Here is a 19,614-nt window from a genome sequence, read left to right as displayed (position 1 = left end):
CTATTACTAAAAATTTTAATTATGGGCTCTTTTATGGGTTTTTGGAAGTAATGGTTAGAAATTTTTTTTAAAATGTTGAACTACCTAAAACATAATTCATTTATTTCACCACCTTATTTATTTCTTTTAATAATATAACTTTAAATTTTTTTGTCGACAAATAAACAATTAAATTTTATTGGTAAAAATTTTATTAAGAAAAAGTACTACTTAAATAAATTCTAATTGAAAAATATGGCAAACTGAGCCTGTAAATCCTTAATCTAATAGTAGACTTGTTCTCTGGACAAAGCAGATTACAAGTTAAAATCTATATAAGGACTCAATATAATCCTTTTTCCACAAATATGGATGGTGGTCGTAGATAATTAAATATTCCTCGATGGGGTTAAAATTTTCGACCGAGTCTCGATAGACTTCCGACTTCCGATGGCAAAACCAATCAATGCCTCAATGTGTCTAAGTATTTGAATTCCCAAATTCCGGAAAAGGGAAAAAAAAAGAATAAAAGAAGAAGAATGGCATTTTCAATATCTTTTTATTAGCCGAAGCAAAGTATAAATTCTCCAGGACTGGTATTTTTAATAATGATTTTTACTTTTCCTCTTTAGCTTACGAGAAATTCTAAAATAAATTAGAAGTATCATATTAGTCATATAATAAGTAGATCATATTATAACATGTATATTTATTTTAAAAAAATTATCATACAAGTGATGATTATATTAAATATAATTACACATATTAGTCGATTATATTATCTCCACTGTATTCTAAAATTTCTGCTAGCTCACATTATATGATTGGCTCCAAATTAAAAGGGATTAAGGATGATTTCACATTGTACATGTGAACTTTACCCACTTTAGTAAACTTGTTCGATACAAAATCCCACATATTCTTCATATGCGCTTTGTCTTTAATATCTTTAATCAGCGAAAGGCATTGCATACCTGCAACAATAGATAAATCCTTTCTCCTGCGTCTTCTTTTGTATCCTTTACCATGCATATAAAGATCATTTGTTGCTTCAATACTTCATGCATGGTCAAGGTTCATTGCATTTTCTTGCTAACGCCCTTAAACTTTTTTTTTTTTTTTTTTCAAAAAAGTACATTCTGCAGGTTGCTCAAGAATAGAGTGAGAACTCATGAAGATTTGATTCATAAATCAGAACAGGAATCAAATTTGTAAGTTGTAAGTATGCGCAATTTAAATCAGCAACTGTTTCATTTGCATTTTTAGTATACCGAAGTATATATGAATGTTCAGCTTTTCAAGTTCTCACTCTGATTCTTGTTGAACCCAAGCAGAAGTAGAAGAACACTGCTATGGCAGAAAGGGATCAGATCGTGGTTGATGTAAAACTATTGGGATCCTCCTTTGAAGATATGATGGCAGAACCACTCGCCATGGCACTTAATGCTAGCATCTTCAAGACCCCGAAAATTCTCTTGAGGCATAATGAAAGCGCATACATCCCTCATGCATTTTCATTTGGCCCTTTCCACTGTAAAAATGAACAACTCAAACTTACACAAAGAATCAAATGGAAGTACATGCAAGGCATCCTCCGAAGATCACCGGATCCACATCTCAAATGGAGGGAGCTCGTCGATGCCATCGCTTCTCTCAAAGATCCTGCTCGACAGTGCTACGCAGGTTCTATTGATTTGGATGATCGAGAATTTATAGAAGTTTTAGTGCTTGATGGTTGCTTTATTATTGAGCTATTCCGCAAAGACTGTGATATTTTACCAAAAGAGCCTGATGATCCTATATTTGCCATGTCTTGTTTTCTAGAATATTTAAACCATGATCTCATTTTGCTTGAAAACCAAATTCCTTGGCTGGTTCTTGAGCGGTTGTTCAGCTTGACAATGGCTCCTGATTCTGAACGAAAGTCTTTGATTATGGTTACTCTCGAATACTTCGCTAACATCTTCTCATCTAAAAAACCTGATGAAACAAAGCCAGAGCAATTCGAAGTCCGTAACATCAAGCATATTCTTGACCTACTGCGGCATTCATTGGTTTTGCCTTTGGAAAAAGGATACAAATGCAGTAATCGAAAAAGGGAATGGGATATTTGCCCTTCTGCCATGACGTTGCAGGAGTCCGGAATCAAGTTACAGAGAGTAAATTCAGCTAGTATCCTCGATATAAAATTCAGAAGTAATGGTGTTCTTGAAATCCCACCTTTGCTTATCCAGGAAACAACAGAAACTCTTTTCAGGAACCTCATCAGCTTTGAGCAATGTTGTCCGAATTATGAACCAATAGTCACTTCTTATGCCAAGCTCATGGATAGTCTCATTGACACCAATAAAGATGTAAAGTTACTCTTCGAGTATCACCTTATCGATAACTGGCTGAATATCGGGGATGTAACTCAGTTTTTCAAAAAGCTGTACTATGATGCTCGTGTCAAAAATTTTTATTATCTTCCTGTTTGCCAGGAAGTGAACCTGTACTGCAGGCATTGGAGATCTCGTTTGAGATATGCATACACGCACAGGTATTGTGGCTCCCCTTGGGCCATTGTTTCTCAAGTTGTTGGTACTATCCTTTTGATTCTGGCTATCCTTCAGACTTTGTTTTCCAGTCCTCCTTTTAAATGATCAAATTGTTGAATGCTGTGTAAACCAAATTTAATTTGGTTGAATCTTGTATAAGCCAAGAATCTGCTTTTGCTTAGATTGTGATACAAGTTGGGCAAGTCCAGGTATGAAATAAATGTATTTTATAGTTCATATTGGAGTGAGATACTCTTGTTTGTTTGTGCAGTAAGGGATGGTGGTTTCATTTTGCTATACCCATTTTCTTTTTTTCTTTTTTTTTTTTCCTATCAAAAAGATACTATTAACCTTGTAAATACCAAATCTAGTTTCTTTTCTTTCTCTGTGAATTCAATGTGGCATGGAAAAACCAGATTGCTCAAGTTGTTGGTGAATGTGAAGCATAAATTAACTTTGATTAAATATACAAGTAACCTTACTTCTCTACGTATTAAAAAGAAAATTGAACCTTTATAACTAACATATCTTGCTTGCAAAAGAGGTTAAGAGAAAAGACGTGAGATGTGATCTTGGGATACCGGATGGTTTACTATAACAAAAAAGAAAAGACCTGAGAAGTAGACCCGCAAGATTCCCACAGCCTGGTATTGTCTTGTGACTTGAGTAATATGCATCTACTTGTCAATTTTCAGACAATGGTGAAGCCATTGAAGTTGTGAGTTATAAGAGAGTTATCTTTTGTCCAAAAAGATTGATGCGGTTGGTGGACCAGTAAGCTTGTCACATAATCTCTTGCTAGCCAATGACTGGCAAATGCTGGCTATAGAAGAAATGGATATTGTCATGGGAATCTTCTTTTTCTTCTTCTTTCTTTTCTTTTTCACTTTACCCTAAGGAATTGGATAACATAGTCATGACTGGTAGGCTCAGCATGTCACTCAATGCTAGCATCTTCAGAGCCCCAAAAATTCTCTGCAGGCAGAATGAGAAAGCATACACGCATGCTCATGCATCTCCATGTCCTGTTTGCTAGGGTTCTTAAACCATGACCTCATTTTGCTTGAAAACCAAGTTCCTTGCTTGTGCTTGATCGTTTTGTTTAGCTTGACAATGGTTCCCCGAGGCAAGTTACCAACATATTCTCAGCCGATAAACCTTCTATAATATAAATCCTGAACAATTCAGGAACCAAGACATCAAGCATACTCTTGAGTCTTGACCAGTTAAGGCTCTCAATACTCTTACCTTTCGGACGAGACGAATCCGATGGAATGCGTTTGGGTTGGCAGTAGGGTGGGTACGGCTCGATCCGGTTCAGTTCGGATCGAAATTAAGCAGAACCGATTTAAATCGGTTATTTTATAAAAAGAAATAAATAAGAACCGAACTCAATAAAAACCGAATATAAACGGATCTTTTTGGATCAGTTCAGTTCGGTTCGGTTTTTTCGGTTTTGGGCCTATTGGGCCTATTTTGAATTTCTAAATTTTTAGCCCATTAGACCTCATAAATGTAATAATTTTTTTTAAGAATTAATTTATCCTAATTTCATTATAAATATTAACAATAAAAACAAAGTATTCAAAACACATTTTATCACTAATATCTTACTAACTACTAATAAGGTACTTACAAAATATGAAATATTAAGATTTCAAAATACATAATCAAACTCCAATACTCCATCTACATAAATATAATGTTGTAAAGATAAATAAAAATAACAACAATTAAAACTTACAACACAAAATAAAAAAAAAATTTAAAAACAAACACCAACAACAATTTTTAAATATATATATATACCTGTAATCGTGTGTGTGCATGCCTATTTTAGTTATCTTACGCACCAATTAAAATTTAACACGTGTTTATTTAAATAAAATTTTAAGAATAACCCGATTTTTCGGTTCAGTTGAGTGAACCAAATACCGAACCTGCATTTCGGTTTTTTTTACTAACCATATATTTCAATTTTTTAAAAAATTAAAACCGATCCAAACAAAATATTTCAGATCGATTTTCTCTAATGCACGATTTTTTTACCCACCCCTAGTTGGCAGCAGCCTTTATATCATCTTGGACAGAACATTTAGCAATGGCATCCTTGAGATCCCGCAGTAAAACAATAAATGCGCCCACCGTGGGGCTCGAACCCACGACCACAAGGTTAAGAGCCTTGCGCTCTACCGACTGAGCTAGACGGGCTGATTTAGGAAGATTGTCCATCGTAAAATATGTCTTTTTATATGTTTCTCGTACAATTCCGCAAACTACATAATTGCGTTCTGATTTACATAATTATTTTTTTAATTGTTATGTGTTTTTTTTTTTAATATACATAACCTCACAAAAAGGATGCCGAGCAATATAACTCGAAATCTATTTCCACAATTATTGGAGAAAAATCTATTCTTGAAAAAAAAAAAAAAAATCTTCCTGTGGTGATTTGAACTCATGCGAGAAATATATACATCCTATATAAGAGAAATTGTCCCTTTAAAACTTGAACTCATGCTGTGCGTGTGAATTCTCAACATCGGGCTAGGGGTCCAATGGCATTATGGTTTATTTTATAAGTTGATTAATGATCAAGTGTTAGGAGTGTGCTCTATCTTACATATTGTGGAGTTAAGTAATAATTAAAGTAATAAAGCATCTACTTTCAAATAAGATTTCTTAGCCCTCTCTTTTTGTCTATTTAATCTTTGGGAAAAAGAATTCTTGTCATATCAACGAAAATATAAATTTAATTTATATGTACAGCTTTTACAAAAGGTTATTGTTGTTATCATTCAATTGAAAGATAATCTAAAAAAAAAAGTAGAATCGCAAGTGTTTTTACAAATTTTTAATTTACTTTTTCCCTCTAATATCCATGCACGAATCTTCTTCCCTTTCCATATTTCTGGGACACCTCAATTTCCTTGCACCTCCTTTAAGAATGAAATTCAGTCAACGAAGAATGGCTATGAAAAGAAATTATAAAGCTCTCCCTATTAATTCCCACCTCTTTCCTCAAGTCCTTGTTCTTTTTTTTTTTTTTTTTTTTTTTGGGTATTTGGTGGGTATGGAAGTTTTGACGGTTGTGGAAAATCTTCTAGGATATTAAGTCGGTATTGCTGTACCGTCCAAAAGGTCTTTATAAAAAAAGAAAGCTAGCTCGCAATAATTTCAATTAATTCCCACTTTGATATGGTATGATTCCTTTCACAAATTACCATCACCGCATCATTAATTTCCTAATGCATGACGATATGGCAGGCATGACCAGTTAAATTTTCTTTTGTTAAAAAATAAAAGTCAACGGTCTTCCTTCTTCACTGTACAAATTGCAGGACACCCCAAATCACAAGCAAACCAGTCAACTCACGCCACGCGTGGGGTTTCTCAATCGGAAACTTCTACTTTTCCTCCTCAGACTTCCTGTCACCGACTGGTCTCCGTATATAAAGATAAGCTCCTTGCCAAATCCTTAGGGTTTTCAAGTTCTTCGCTTGCTCTTGCATTTTACATCTGAATCTATATCTATATCTATATGTACACACACGCAAACTAGCTGCTTCATCACCAACCAAGCTGCATTATATTTCTTATCGGGAAATGAAGGAGAAGTACCAACAATATGAGCGTGTATTCAATCACTTTGACAGCAATGGAGATAGAAAAATATCTCCCTCGGAGATACAACAGTGTGTTGAAGCAATTGGAGGGGAGCTCTCATTGGCTGAGGCGGAGGCAGCGGTCGAGTTCTTGGACGCAGATGGAGATGGGCTGCTAGGGTTTGATGACTTTGTTAGGTTAGTTGAAGGCAGTGGTGAGGAAGAGAAAATGAATGACTTGAAGGAGGCTTTTAAGATGTATGAGATGGATGGTTGTGGGTGTATTACGCCTAAGAGTTTAAAGAGGATGCTTAGTAGGCTAGGGCAGTCCAAAAGTGATGATGAATGTAAGTCGATGATTGCTTATTTTGATCTCAATGGTGATGGAGTCCTAAATTTTGATGAGTTTAGGATCATGATGTCGTGACTTCATAGATCGTTTTGTACATTTGTATATTGATTATTATATTTTGGCTAATGCTAAGTTACATACATGTATCTTACACCCCTCTCACATGAATAGTGAATGATGTGGGTCCACTCACTATTCATGTATATTTTTTATGAATTTAGAATATCATTATGGTGTGAATTGTTGTGATCCCATTGATGTAAGGAAAATTTTAGAATTTGTTCGTTTCAGTTTTTTTTTTATATTTTTTTTAATTAGAGTTAAACTAAGTGTGTTCTTAGGATTCTTTAATCATAGTGCGACTGTAATTCATTTTTTTTTTTTTTTGGTTTCAGTTAATTTAGGGAGCCAGGTTAATTATATTATAAATAGTGATGACTTATTATTGTTTTAGGTAATTATTGAAAAAGTATAACTTTTCCCTTTATCCCCTTGATAGGAATGTTATGTTGAAATTTTAATTATCTCAAAAATGTAGGTCATCTTAAATAATAGCATCATCTTATCTTCATTTTTTCTAGAATTATTGGGCTCCTTTATCATTCCTTGTGCTATCTTGCTTCTAGTTTTCTTAATATCATGTTAATAGTCTTCTTTCTTTTTTATATGTGAGTGGATTAGACGTTTTTTTAATATTAGAAAAAGTTAGAATCTGGACAATACTATATAAGATTTAATATAAAATTAGTTTCAATAATTATCTAATAGTCTTCTTTCTTTTGATATGTGAGTGGATTAGACGTTTATTTAATATTAGATAAAGTTAGAATTTGGGCAATATTATATAAGATTTGATATAAAATTAGTTCCAATAATTATCTGATTGTAAATATATCAATATTAATCTCATGTACTATGAGTTGTAATTTGAGTAATAATCTATTTGAAGTAAAATATCCATCTATTTAGAATAGTCATAGAAAGCCAACTCATCATGAAAGGAAGAGGGATCGTGTGCTTTAGTTAGAGAAACGTGTGATCTAGCATAATTAAAAAAAAAAACACGAAACTTGACTATAAAATTATTGGACCGCCAATGCTGAAGTTTGAAACTCGCTTATAGGATTGGAGTGGGGGTTTAGTTACTAACATGTTTTCTTTTTTATCAGTCATTCTTCTATTTGTCAGATAGCACAAATAAGTCATCTCCGAAAAGCTCTTCAAATAAAATAAATTTTATTATTTTAATCAAACATTTTCCTATACTAAAATAATATGATACTATATTAAAGACTTCAAAATAAAATTCTTCAAATGAATGAGTGTTTTTCTCTCTCCTCAATTTCAAAACCCTTTTTGTTATTATACCTTTTTAAATAAGTAATAAAAAATTATTTAAAGAGTGTGCTGATAATGCTTTAATATTACACTTCTCAACTAATATCTCAAATACCATATAACCTTCATTTATTAAATAGATAAATAATTTTATAAAATTATTAGATTCACCATCTACTATATAAATAATGCATAAAATGTGGGCTAACATATTAATTACTCCTTATGCCAAGCGTGATGCGATTTGTAAAAGCGCGGTCCGACAGTATTGGATTGACTCCAATTTACTCCATAGAAAATTAAAATATTTTGTCAAAGTTTGTTAACGAGGCAGGTTCTGCCTTTTTGTGACTTTGACAAATTAATTGTCAAAATTAAAGGAGGTGGGCTGCTGCTGCCTGCGGCTGCTTTAATATTATATATAGCCATGCTGATGCACTAGTGATTCAATCTAACTCTGCCCAATGGGCCGTGCTGGCCATCAATTAGCAGCCCACAAGGGCTCGTGGGCTGGCATGGCACGGCCTATTAATTTGGTGGGCCGTGCCGTGCCCATCTTTTTTTTTAGTTGAGCTCAGCATGACCCACACCACGAGCCTCGTGCCGCGCTGTGGGCTGTGCAAAAAAAAAAATCACCAATTTTTTATTTTAGCGTGCTTAAAAACGCCTTCACGTCTGACGTGCTTTATTCAAGCCCACATGTCTGGTATGCTTTTTTAAGCCTACCAATAATAAATATGAAAAATATTTCATTCACAAATGAAACATATCTCTATTAAATATTAACTAAGTTATGATTTAATATTAATATGAAAAATATTTCATATAAAAAATATTTTATTATTAATGTTGTAAAATCTTTTATTTTTTATTTATCATCTATAAATTTATGATATTTATAATTTTATTTATTAAAATCATGATATTTAGTTATTTACTTATTCATTTAATAAATTATAAACATAAATAATTAAATAAATAAATATCATAAATAATATTATTCATTTAATAAATATCATAAATAAAACTATGATATTTATAATTTTATTTATTAAAATCATGTTATTTACTTATTCATTTAAAAATTATAAATATAAAAAAATTAGAATATTTATTTAAACTAAGATTTGATTATTTAAATTAATTTTTAAAAGTCTATGCTAAAAAATATATTAAAACAATTAATTTCAAGATATTTTTCTTTAATTTCATAACATTTTATATTTACTTTTTATTAAAAAAAATTACTTAAATATATTTTGGCTCACGTGCTATTGATTGCCCACGGGCCGCGTGCTAGCCCACCAATGAACCGTGCTTTTTCATGTGCCGTGTTTTGGCCCATCTCTAATCGTGTCGTGCTTTTAAGGCTCGCGTGCTCAAAATTCTAGGCCCGACACGGCCTACATGCGTGTCGTGCCGTGCCTCGTGCCCCACCAAAATGTGCTCGTGCCGTACATGCCCGTGCCCGAGACCGTGCCGTGCCACGTGTTACACGGCCCATTGGCCATCTCTAATTCAATCCACTCAATTCACAACAAATAATTCAATCAAATACTTAATATTAAACTCAAATTAATAAAATTATCAAAGTATTTTTAATATCTAGGAGTTTAATTTGCGGGGTTATAGTTTATAGGATTCAAAAATGGAACATAAATTATAAGATATTGTATTTTCAAGATAAATATTTAACTTTTTTTTAGGGCTTTTCACACCATAATAAATCTCATCTCATGTATAACAATTGGAGATTAATTATTACAAGTACAATCTAAGGGGTCCAGCTATGTTGCAACAGTGGTACGGTACCACGGTTGCTTTCAGCAATTTGATCTAACTAATACAATTGTACAACTATAGATCAAATGGCTGGTTGTAATAGTGGTACGGTACTACTGTTGCAACATAGTTTTGCCCTATAAATTGATGTGTAAATTGTATTATATCGAATTTTTTTTAATTAAACCTGCTTCAATGTATCAAAAACTCAGTTTGAAATCAATTCTTAAACAGGAAAAACTTACACTCACGACACGCGGAAAGTCTTAAATCTTCAACCTCAATAATGAGGCAAGAACATAGTTTCTGATCAATAAATTGTTATTTTATAATTCTTTTTAATTTACTGGTGCAGTCAGATTACCGGGGTCAGAAATGTGATAAAGAAACTCTAGAACCTGGTATCATTACATGTAACATATTATTTCAGAAAACATAGAGAGTAGAATACAAAAGTAGAATCCTGCACCTCATCATATCCAATAATACTTTGCTAATTACATATATACTGGATCCCACCACCCTTATCAAAAAAGCCACTTCTCAAAAACACAATTATTTAAAAGAAGAACTAGAACTACATTTACTGCTTCACTGATTTGCTGTTGATTGATTACTTTGTAGCAGATGCTTTTACTAGAGGTTTTGAAGAGCTCTCACAAATTGAAATATGTTCCCCTTGTGGCAATTCTTCCACTAGTCTTGACAACTTCTCAACAATTTCTCCAGCACTTGGTCTCATTTCGGGATCTTCCTCAACACAAGCTCTTGCAAGATTGGCCACTGTGACAGCAGCATCAAATGAGTAATTCTCACCCAATGCACTATCCATCCATTCTCTAAGCTCATCTGACGTCTCTGCTTGCAATATGGACTTGATTTTCTCTGAAAGCCAGACACTGCCTTCATCTTTCTTCCTTGGCCTGTTTATTGGCGTTTGCCCTGATAACACCTCAAGCAAGACAATCCCATATGCAAAAATGTCAATGCTTGGAGCAATCACCCGCTCATGAATGTACTCAGGAGCCAAGTATCCCATGCTCCAAGAAGCAGGATTTGTTGAATAAAATTGTGGGCTCTCGTTGTCATCATTAACACAACTTGCCATTCCAAAATTGCCAACTCTGGCATTAAATTCTTCATCTAAGAAAATGTTCCTGCTCTTTATGTTCCTGTGAACATAACTGGGGTTCATGAAATGGTGCATGTATTGCAGCGCCATGGCTACATCAAGACAGATTCTTAACCTCTGGCTCCATGTCAAGAAACAATAGCAAGAGGCAATGAATTGGTTCTTCATTGCTAACCCGCCATGAAGCCAATCCTTTAATGATCCGTTTTTTGCATACTCAAAGACTAGAAATGAGTGATGGCCATCTGTTAAACAAGTCCCCAGAAGCCTGACTATGTTGGGGTGATGATGAGTTGCTTGTTGCACAAGCTGCATCTCAAGTTTCGTGATAACTTCATGCTCTGTGCGCTTTATTGCCAAGTTTTTCCCATTGAGCCGGCCATGGTAGACAGCTCCCTCAATAAGATTACTAGAATTGAAGTTTTCAGTTGCCCTTCTCAGATCCTCAATAGAATAGGATTCTAATAGCAGCTTATGCTGCTCTGCAGTGTCAATGATTTGGCCTTCAATGGTGCTCTGAGATCCTTCAAATGACACCTTCTTGTCACTTGTTGTTCTTACGCTTGCACTAAGCTGTTGCAGCTCCACATCTCTACAATCCTTATGGCTAATCATTGGACTCTGCTGCTTCTTCTTCTTCAATAGGATCACAATAACAACTGCAGCAATAGCAATGCAGCCTCCAACAACAGCTCCACTGAGAGCAATATAAGCTCCCACTTTCAACATCTTGGACTTTTTCTTGGGTGGAGTAATATCCGGGATGCTGTAATTTGTTTCAGGAACATGCAAATTGGGGTCATGGAGTTTTGCAAGAGGAGCAAGAACGGGCTCACCATTAAGAGGAATCAAAATAGAAGTAAAAGCTAGTAAATCCTCAGGCTTAAAACCCTCCAAAGATTTGTTATTAGCAGCAATTATAGCTTCTGGGGTTGTGTTAAACTTAGCAGCCAAGCCAGATACAGTATCACCCTCGCCTACCGGATAAGAAACAAGGATTCTTGTCTCCGGCAGATTCTCGGATGAAGATGGACAGGCACATCTTAAGGGAACTTGTAACCGAGCCTTATCATCAAGATCCCAAGGAGACACACTTGGGTTCCTTTCTTTAATAGCTCCACAAGTTGTCAAGCCCTCAAGTGATTGAGCTATGCTATAAAAGCTCTCGCCTTTGATTGTAGTTTTGGTTAAATCAGCTTGAAAGAAGCCACCATTGTTATTGCATTTACAATCAATAGGGATCAACAGAGGCTGATCTTTGGGAAGGAACTCTGTGTCAGCAGAGAATCCATTGGCTCGAGCAATCACAAAGCGGTTTAATCCCAAGTAAAAGCTGAGATTGAAAAGAGATGAGTAGTAAGAATTTGTCCGGAGAATTGCAAATGTGCCACACTGATACTGTGAGCCACTGCATCGATAACCTGAAACATCTGCAGATGAATTTGTATCGCAGTTAGGCAAGTTGTTGTTCTGTCCAAATGAATAAGACACAAGTGAACAAATGAATAAGAACAAAGCAGCAGAAGCAGCTCGACAGTAGAGCTGATGAGTGATGAGAGTTGTTGCCATTGTCACTCAATTCAACGAAGCAGGTGGGTTATTAAAAACAAAAGAGATTTTATAAGTTAAGAGTGAATATTTTGGATCCATACACAAAAAAAAGGGGTTAAATAAGAGTATTTAGCAAAGCTGTAGAGGGACAGAATTCTTGGGGATGCAAAGGAATTGTTTTTTTCTTCTTCTCTTTTTCACTGACTCCAGCTGTTTGGGGTTAAGCACTTATAACTAACATTGGGCTTCATACCATTCGCTAAAAGCCGGGGGTGTGGCTGTTTGTTTCAAAAATCTAAAAAAGAAAAAAGAAAATCAATGGCCGGTGAATCCATAATAACCACCATCAGTATCCTGAGTTTAACTACTTTCATAATTATCTTTCTTGGGTTTTAAAACTGCTTTTTTATAAGCCAAATTATGCAGATAAATCCATCCATACACCATACATGTCTTAATAAGATAAGACAATGCTCTGGTTTCTGCCTTATCTAGATAAAAGGAAAATGTGAAGTATTTTACGATTTGTCACATAGTTCATGGATACATATATGAACAAATTAATTTAAATTGTACATGCATCAAAATACAAATGCTGATTTATATGCATGTGCATACATTCTTGTAATTCGTGGCACAAGTGCATGTCAATTGATGCATCGAACAAGTTAAAGAAAAATCTTAAACCTAATCCATTAAAACTTTGACGAATACCAATTATAATAGAAGAGAGGGAGAAAAAGGTAATAGACATGATAAGAATTTGTCGACAAAATTATGATATCCGTCTGTATATCAAGTGTAATTCGGACTCTCTCAGACAAAATGTATAAGAAGATTTGCTTTCGTTTGTTAACTGAATTGATGATCCTTCTGGCTTTTCTTCACGTATATCACGTCACTGATGACCAAAGTTCTTTCATTTAAAGAAGAATTTTAAAACAGGTCACGTGAATTGCGGTTGTTTGCAACATGGGCATTTAAAAAAAAAATTGTGAGAGAGGTAGCCTTTCTATGCATGGACCTCGAAGGATGAAAATTAAACTCTAAATTGCATATACGAATGATAATGGTGTAGAATACTCGTGCATGCATTTCTGAGGATTGAAAATGAAATGGAGACAAGTTTTGTAAAGCAGCGAGGATAGGAATGATGTGGGTTTTGAAAGACGTTATTAGAGGTTGATGAATATTGATGATCGATATCGAGGAGACGTCCATGCATGGTAAAGCTGAGGCAGTAAAGTGAGACTAGCGATTGATAGGTCAATTTGGCCATGAAATTCCTAAGTTGACAAGCAAGCACCAACGTTCCAAAAGTAAAATGTACCCACTATGGTAAATCATCACACCATATCATAGGCCACTAGGTATCTCTATCATTCAATAGCATTTTCTCTCTTCCAATGATAACCCAAAAGAACAAAGGCATAAATTTTTTCTTTATATATGTATGTATGTGTGTGTGTAGAGAAAGTGAGAGATTTTCATGTACAAGTGTCTTCATTTTGTTCAAGCTGACACATTATTAAATCATATAGTTTAATAAAGTTAATATTCAATGGCGCTCGCAACTGAAAAGACCTAATTCGGTGTTTTAAAATATTGTAAATAAATATCTACATTAAAGAATGATTATATATAGAGAGAGATGGAAAGAGAGGGAGAGTAAAAGTTCGTTTAGTCCCTATATTATGAGGTTAGTGCTTATTTAGTCCCAGTATTTTTAAAAATATCTTAACACATCCCTACCGTTAAACTATTGACATCCATGCCATTACTTTTTATTCATTTTGGCTTGCTTTTATAATATTATCCTCTTAAATAATGTTTCTTTTTTGTGGGACAATAATAAAAGAAAAAATTAAAATAATTCCAAAAAATAAAATAAAATAAAAATAATATATATTAATTTTTGTGAAAGCTCACGTATGTCCAAAAATTAATATTATAAAAAAAATTAAACTATCAATTTTCTTGGATATTAATAAAAAATTAATATATTAACTCCTTTGCAAAGTGTTCCACAAAAATTATAATTATATTTTTTATTTCTATTTTATTTTGGGGTAAAATTGGTAATTTAATTTTTTCTTTTTATTAAAGTTAAAAAAAGAAACATTATTGTAAGAGGGTAATATTGTAAAAGCAAGTTAAAAGAAACAAAAAGTAATGGCATTGTGTCAATAATTTATCAGTAAGGATGTTTTGAAGTATTTTAAAAAATATATGAACTAAATGGATACTAATCTCATCATATAGAGACTAAATGAGCTTTTACCCTATATATATTACATTACAAATTTATTAGGACTGATTTTCATTAGCGCAATAATAATGAGCTAAGAAGCTTGAAAATTAACTTTAAAAGAGAAAACAAAATATATTCATAACAAATTATGGAGAAATTTATTTGTCATATGTACAGTTGGAGGATTTCAACCCCTTCTCACAAAATTGGAGAAGAAAGTTGAGGATCATCCAACAAAAACGTATTTGAGTTAGTAAAATTTGCATATGGAGAAATTAAATTTTATTAAAATATAAACTTTAATTATAAGAAGAGTGTTTAATGTGGCTTGTGTCTAATGTGGCTTGTGTCTAATCCCCAAGTAATTAGTGCTGAATGCATGAAGTTTAAGCACGCGAGTGTCTTCAGAATAGGGAGATTTGAGTGACACACAGGAACATTCCACGACTGCAAGCACAAAGAAGAAGAAAAAGTACTTTTCTTAAAAACAAAGGGAATAAGTGCTTTTATGATCCCAAGTACCAACACCAATAGAACGAAGAAAAAGGACCCTATTGAGAGAGCTGAGACTAGAGAATTAACTGCACGTGAGAACACGTGATGACCACTCAACAAGCATCCGGGACATGAAAGGACTTTTTTTTTATCTTTGATCGAAGATTACAAATTATATAATAGTGTGCACTCGTGTGCTACTACAACTGAAGCCATCTCGTGAGTTTAAAAGCCACTTGGACTTGGATCCATTAGAACTCAGAAACAAAGCAACCCCTACAACTTGCCTATAAAGGAAAGATGTTACTTAATGATGAAGTAATGTGTTAAATAGCATTAGCTGCTAAGATGAGTGATTCGAAAGATATATGGATGGATATATCATGATATCTTTTAATTAAGTTTTACTAAGCATTTTACACTGCACTTTATTAAAACAAGGATTTAATCCACCAAGCAAACAACTAGAGATAATATTTTTCACAAAAAAATTTCCCAGGTGCGAGGTATTTGCCGGCATTCTGACTTTTGACTAGATTCTACAGAGTTGTGCATTTGGCTAATTGCACCTAAGTTCTCAGCTCAGTGTCATGGCATAAGTATGTCCAATTTGAGTGGCCCGTGACATCAGGGATGCATTTCTTAAGCATATTGTGTCCAAAATTTATTAACAATCTTTTTAATTGCAAATGTAAGTATGCATGCACTATCTTCCAAAAGAATATATATGCATATGAAAGTATCTTATACATACAGTTTACTTATTAGTAACAAATTTTCTTGTTTCTTATTAGAAAAAAGAGAAGAAAAAGAAAAAGAAAAATTTTGACAAGTGACGAGGTACACGAATTGCAAACATACATTGAACAGAGTATAGCCATGGTGTTATCTTACCCGCAAAAACATCAACTGTTTTTCTGGGCATCTTCAACACTCTTTCTCATGAGTGATATAACATGGGCTGGCTCAGGAGCCCCGAACACTGAACTTCCAGCAACAATGCAGTTCGCACCTGCAGAGGCTGCCTCGGCAATGGTTGAAGGTCCTAAACCACCATCGACCTGAAAACCAAACAGGAAAAAATATATTCATGTGCATGTTCCACTCTCGAGTATTCCAAAAAAAACATATGATCATTCTAAACCTCACAAACTTAAACTTGTATATGCAGGTTTTGGGGTGAGTGGGAGAGAAAAAGACCACTTCTTCGTTTACTTTTTCATTTCTTAACCTTAGTACAGACTTCTCCCAATCCTATACCAGCTATTCCATCCCAAAGAGCCCCTAGATGCAAAGTGAATATCAAAACCACAGAAAATGGGGATTTTGGCACAGACAAGTAGTTTTGAAAGGTGTAGGATCAACATTAATTTCTTGTAATTCTCTTACTTACGGGATTACTTCTAGCAATGGTTAAGAAATGATCAAGATTAATATGAAAATAAACATGATTAAATCAACAGAAGTATTAACATTTACATCAAATTCAATGAATTGATCTACACTGGAGCTTCTTACAAGAAAAGTTACAGAATGAAATAAGAGATGGACTTACCTCTATATCAAGAGATGGATACCTATTTCTCAATGTACGCACCTGAATCATCCACCAGAATAAAGAGATTAGGAAAGGTTACCACAAGTAAGAAGACAAAATAATCATCATATCAGTAATAACGAGCATAATAACAAAGAGAAAGAAGGGAAGATGAAAGTAATGGCACCTTATCCATCATTTCTGGCATGAACTTTTGACCACCAAATCCAGGTTCTACAGTCATTACAAGAACCATTTCCACAGGATTTGCACCTTCAACCTATAAATTTTTTGAAATTATAACAAGGTCAAAACTTTTAATGTCTGGATTCTTTTAAAAAACAATCCTATCAGTTTACTGAATGATAAGCCACAACAAATTAAACTTAATTGAGTTTCATATTGCTAATTCAGATTATTCTCTTTGAGTATTCTTTTTCAAAAACTCAAAATCGAAGGAGGAAAGAATTTATACCAGGGGATAAACTTCTTCAACGGATGTACCAGGCTTCAATGCCACACCAGGCCTCATGCCCTTAGACTTAATTCTTTGGACAAGTTCTTGCCAGTTATCTGCAAAATGAACCAGGATACCTCTTCATAAGATGATAAGAAGGAGATGACAAGAGATTGAGAATAATATCGAAGAGAAAAAGAATAGAAATGAAAAGGGAAAAGAAGACAACATCATAGCCCACCTTTGGATATCTCCACATGAAAGGTAAAACCTGAAGCACCTGCTTTACCCAGAGGTTCAACATAATCAAGAGGATTTGTTACCATTAGGTGACAATCAAGATATGCCCTGTGACAGATTAACGATGATTGTTTATCTAATAACCATTCTAAACATGCCACTCCCACAAGAACTAAAAATTTTGAAATGATAGGCAAAAGATGTTACTTTGTATGCTTTCTCAAACTTTCAATCACTGGAGCACCAATAGTTAGATTTGGAACAAAGTGCCTACAAAACAAAGAAGGCAAGCGTTTAAAAAATAAAAAATAAGAATAACCCAAAAAAAAAAAACAATGTGCAATACTTGATCAGCACTGATCCAACTATCACAAGCAGCAAAGCGAAGGTCATGTGAATATTGAAGGACATAAACCATCCAGATTAAAAAGCAAAACACATAGAATTTAACAGTTTCTTACTCTCAGAATCACAATATGATTTAGTGTGACTCACCGAACAGAGAAGCCGGTCTTAGTTGCTCTACCTTTCAAGTATCAATATCCTCATTGACAACCACGATTCTTTCTTTTGTTTATAAATAAACATTCAAACAAAGTATCGATTATTTAGTAAACCCAACTCCTAGAATTTACTAGCAAATAACGATGGCCTAAGAATGACAACAGAACTAGTAGGTACACAATGTCATTCAGTTTAGTTAAATTTTACATAACATTATTTTCAATTCCCACTTGCTTATAGCATCAGCAGCATCCCACATACAAATTACAAGAATCACTTTCAAGGCTTCAATGTAAAACTGTCCTCGTCCTGTTTAATAACATCGCAGAAACTTCATTTCCTTGTTTTACACCAAATAAAACTATCAAAATCCAAAATATTGTAGCATTTTTATTATTTGATGATAGTAGACCTTAATTTTCTAAAATTTTTAGAGAAGGGTAAATAAACAGTCCATGAACGGAACTCTTAAACAGAATTACAGAATAGAATCTGTCGAAGTGTAAAAGGAACAACAATTACGAATCGAATGGTTACGATATTAATTCAATGGAGAGAATGCGCATCAAACCTACCCATCCTGCACACAAACAATAAGAAAAACACGTTAATTAGAAGAACATTTCACAATAGCAATGTATGATGCAGTCAACGCAAGTCAAACAGTACATTAGATAAAGAAAAATAAAAATAATGATCTTGTTGTTGTTCGTTTCATTACTCGTATCTGTCATCAATCTGGAATTTGAATTTATATATAAAAAGGATTTGCCAAACAGGGCGTAAATAAAACTAAAAATACAATAAGCTAACCAAATTATTACGTCATAATGGCGATTAATTCTTACAGCGTAAAGTTAAGGCAGCATACCATGATGTCCATGTGAAGCCAATCGGCCCCACAGTTGAGTATGCGCTCGGCCTCGGATGCTAAGTTGGCGAAGTCCGACGACAACATTGACGGTGCTATTTTTGCCGTTACGCCCATTTTTTTTTTTTGTTTTGGTTGGATTTACGACACGACGCGACCCGATTCAGATGCGCACGGGTTTGGACTCTTTTTGTCGGAGAAGAGAAATCGGAGAGACAAGAAGATTCTTTTTTTTTTTGTTGCAAGCTAAATATTATTTTTTTGAGATTTTCGTTTTTGTTTTTCTAATTACTACCAAGACCCGCTCTGACCTAACTCTGTTCAGTACCTAACAAAACTTCCGCGGCTCTGACAACGGAAAGTGAAAAATTAACGGAGGATTACGCGGCAGAGTAGACTACGCCTAATCCTATTTTCACGATTTTTTTTTTTTATAAAGAAAGTAAATTTTGTTAGCGTTGGGGGGTTTGGTAATCTTCTTATTTTTTATTACACTCACGGTAAGAATTTAAATTTCTACACTTTCGTATAATACAGTTTAAAGTGCCAGTTTAATAATGTTGTGTCTTTTAAAATAATTATTAGAGTGATGATATAATTATAAATTCTTATATAACTTATCTTGTACAAACTGACATGACATTAATCTATTGATTGAATGAAAATATAAAATAATAAAAATAAATCATATGGACCAGGATATATTTAATTTAACTAATAAATTAACGTCATATCAGTTTGTACAAAATAAATTTATATAAAAATTTATACATATATCATTACTCTAATTATTATCATTCATTCTGTAAAAATAATTAACTATTAAAGTGGTGTCCGGTTTGAAGAAACAAGAGAGGAGAAGAGAATAAGAAAATAAATAAGGAGATGGTGAAATTAAATTTGATTGTTTAGTTTAACATAAAATTTTAAAAGTAAAGAATATTACAAAAAAAAAAATCTTAGACTAGTTTATCCTTTATCTT

General features: G+C 33.7%; 3 protein-coding genes and 1 non-coding gene across 8 annotated transcripts; 2 read left to right on the top strand and 2 right to left on the bottom strand.

Annotated features, from left to right (window-relative positions):
- Positions 1-909: 909 nt before the first annotated feature.
- Positions 910-3,000, top strand: LOC102623799 (putative UPF0481 protein At3g02645). The gene is made up of 2 exons (XM_006469964.4): positions 910-1,197; positions 1,314-3,000. The coding sequence occupies exon 2, from the start codon at positions 1,332-1,334 to the stop codon at positions 2,619-2,621; it is 1,290 nt and encodes a 429-aa protein (XP_006470027.1). The 5' UTR covers positions 910-1,197; positions 1,314-1,331; the 3' UTR covers positions 2,622-3,000.
- A 1,654-nt stretch (positions 3,001-4,654) lies between these two features.
- Positions 4,655-4,727, bottom strand: TRNAK-CUU (transfer RNA lysine (anticodon CUU)). Its single transcript has one exon. It is a non-coding gene; the product is annotated as a tRNA-Lys (tRNA).
- Positions 4,728-5,980: 1,253 nt separating this feature from the next.
- Positions 5,981-7,004, top strand: LOC102624272 (calcium-binding protein CML38-like). The gene has a single exon (XM_006469966.4). It carries the CDS (start codon positions 6,123-6,125, stop codon positions 6,546-6,548), a length of 426 nt encoding a protein of 141 aa, XP_006470029.1. The 5' UTR covers positions 5,981-6,122; the 3' UTR covers positions 6,549-7,004.
- A 2,992-nt stretch (positions 7,005-9,996) lies between these two features.
- On the bottom strand, positions 9,997-19,042 carry LOC102624559 (ribulose-phosphate 3-epimerase, cytoplasmic isoform-like). 5 transcript variants are annotated; one of them, XM_052435294.1, is made up of 8 exons: positions 18,298-18,340; positions 17,464-17,526; positions 17,258-17,364; positions 17,035-17,132; positions 16,747-16,839; positions 16,578-16,619; positions 15,917-16,083; positions 14,640-14,974 (listed from the first exon to the last, which is right to left on the bottom strand). In XM_052435294.1, exons 1-7 carry the CDS (start codon positions 18,324-18,326, stop codon positions 15,928-15,930), a joined length of 588 nt encoding a protein of 195 aa, XP_052291254.1. In that variant the 5' UTR covers positions 18,327-18,340; the 3' UTR covers positions 14,640-14,974; positions 15,917-15,927. The 5 variants fall into 5 exon arrangements, with proteins under 5 accessions (XP_006470034.1, XP_052291254.1, XP_052291255.1 ...); XM_052435295.1 differs by lacking the exon at positions 14,640-14,974 and adding an exon at positions 14,988-15,309; XM_006469967.4 differs by lacking the exon at positions 14,640-14,974 and adding an exon at positions 18,632-19,042 and having other exon boundaries at positions 15,734-16,083; positions 18,336-18,340.
- Between the last annotated feature and the right edge of the window lie 572 nt (positions 19,043-19,614).

The sequence above is a fragment of the Citrus sinensis genome, chromosome 2 (genome assembly GCF_022201045.2).
Source record: "Citrus sinensis cultivar Valencia sweet orange chromosome 2, DVS_A1.0, whole genome shotgun sequence".
Lineage (NCBI taxonomy): Eukaryota > Viridiplantae > Streptophyta > Magnoliopsida > Sapindales > Rutaceae > Citrus > Citrus sinensis.
This window is presented reverse-complemented; position numbering and strand designations above follow the sequence as displayed.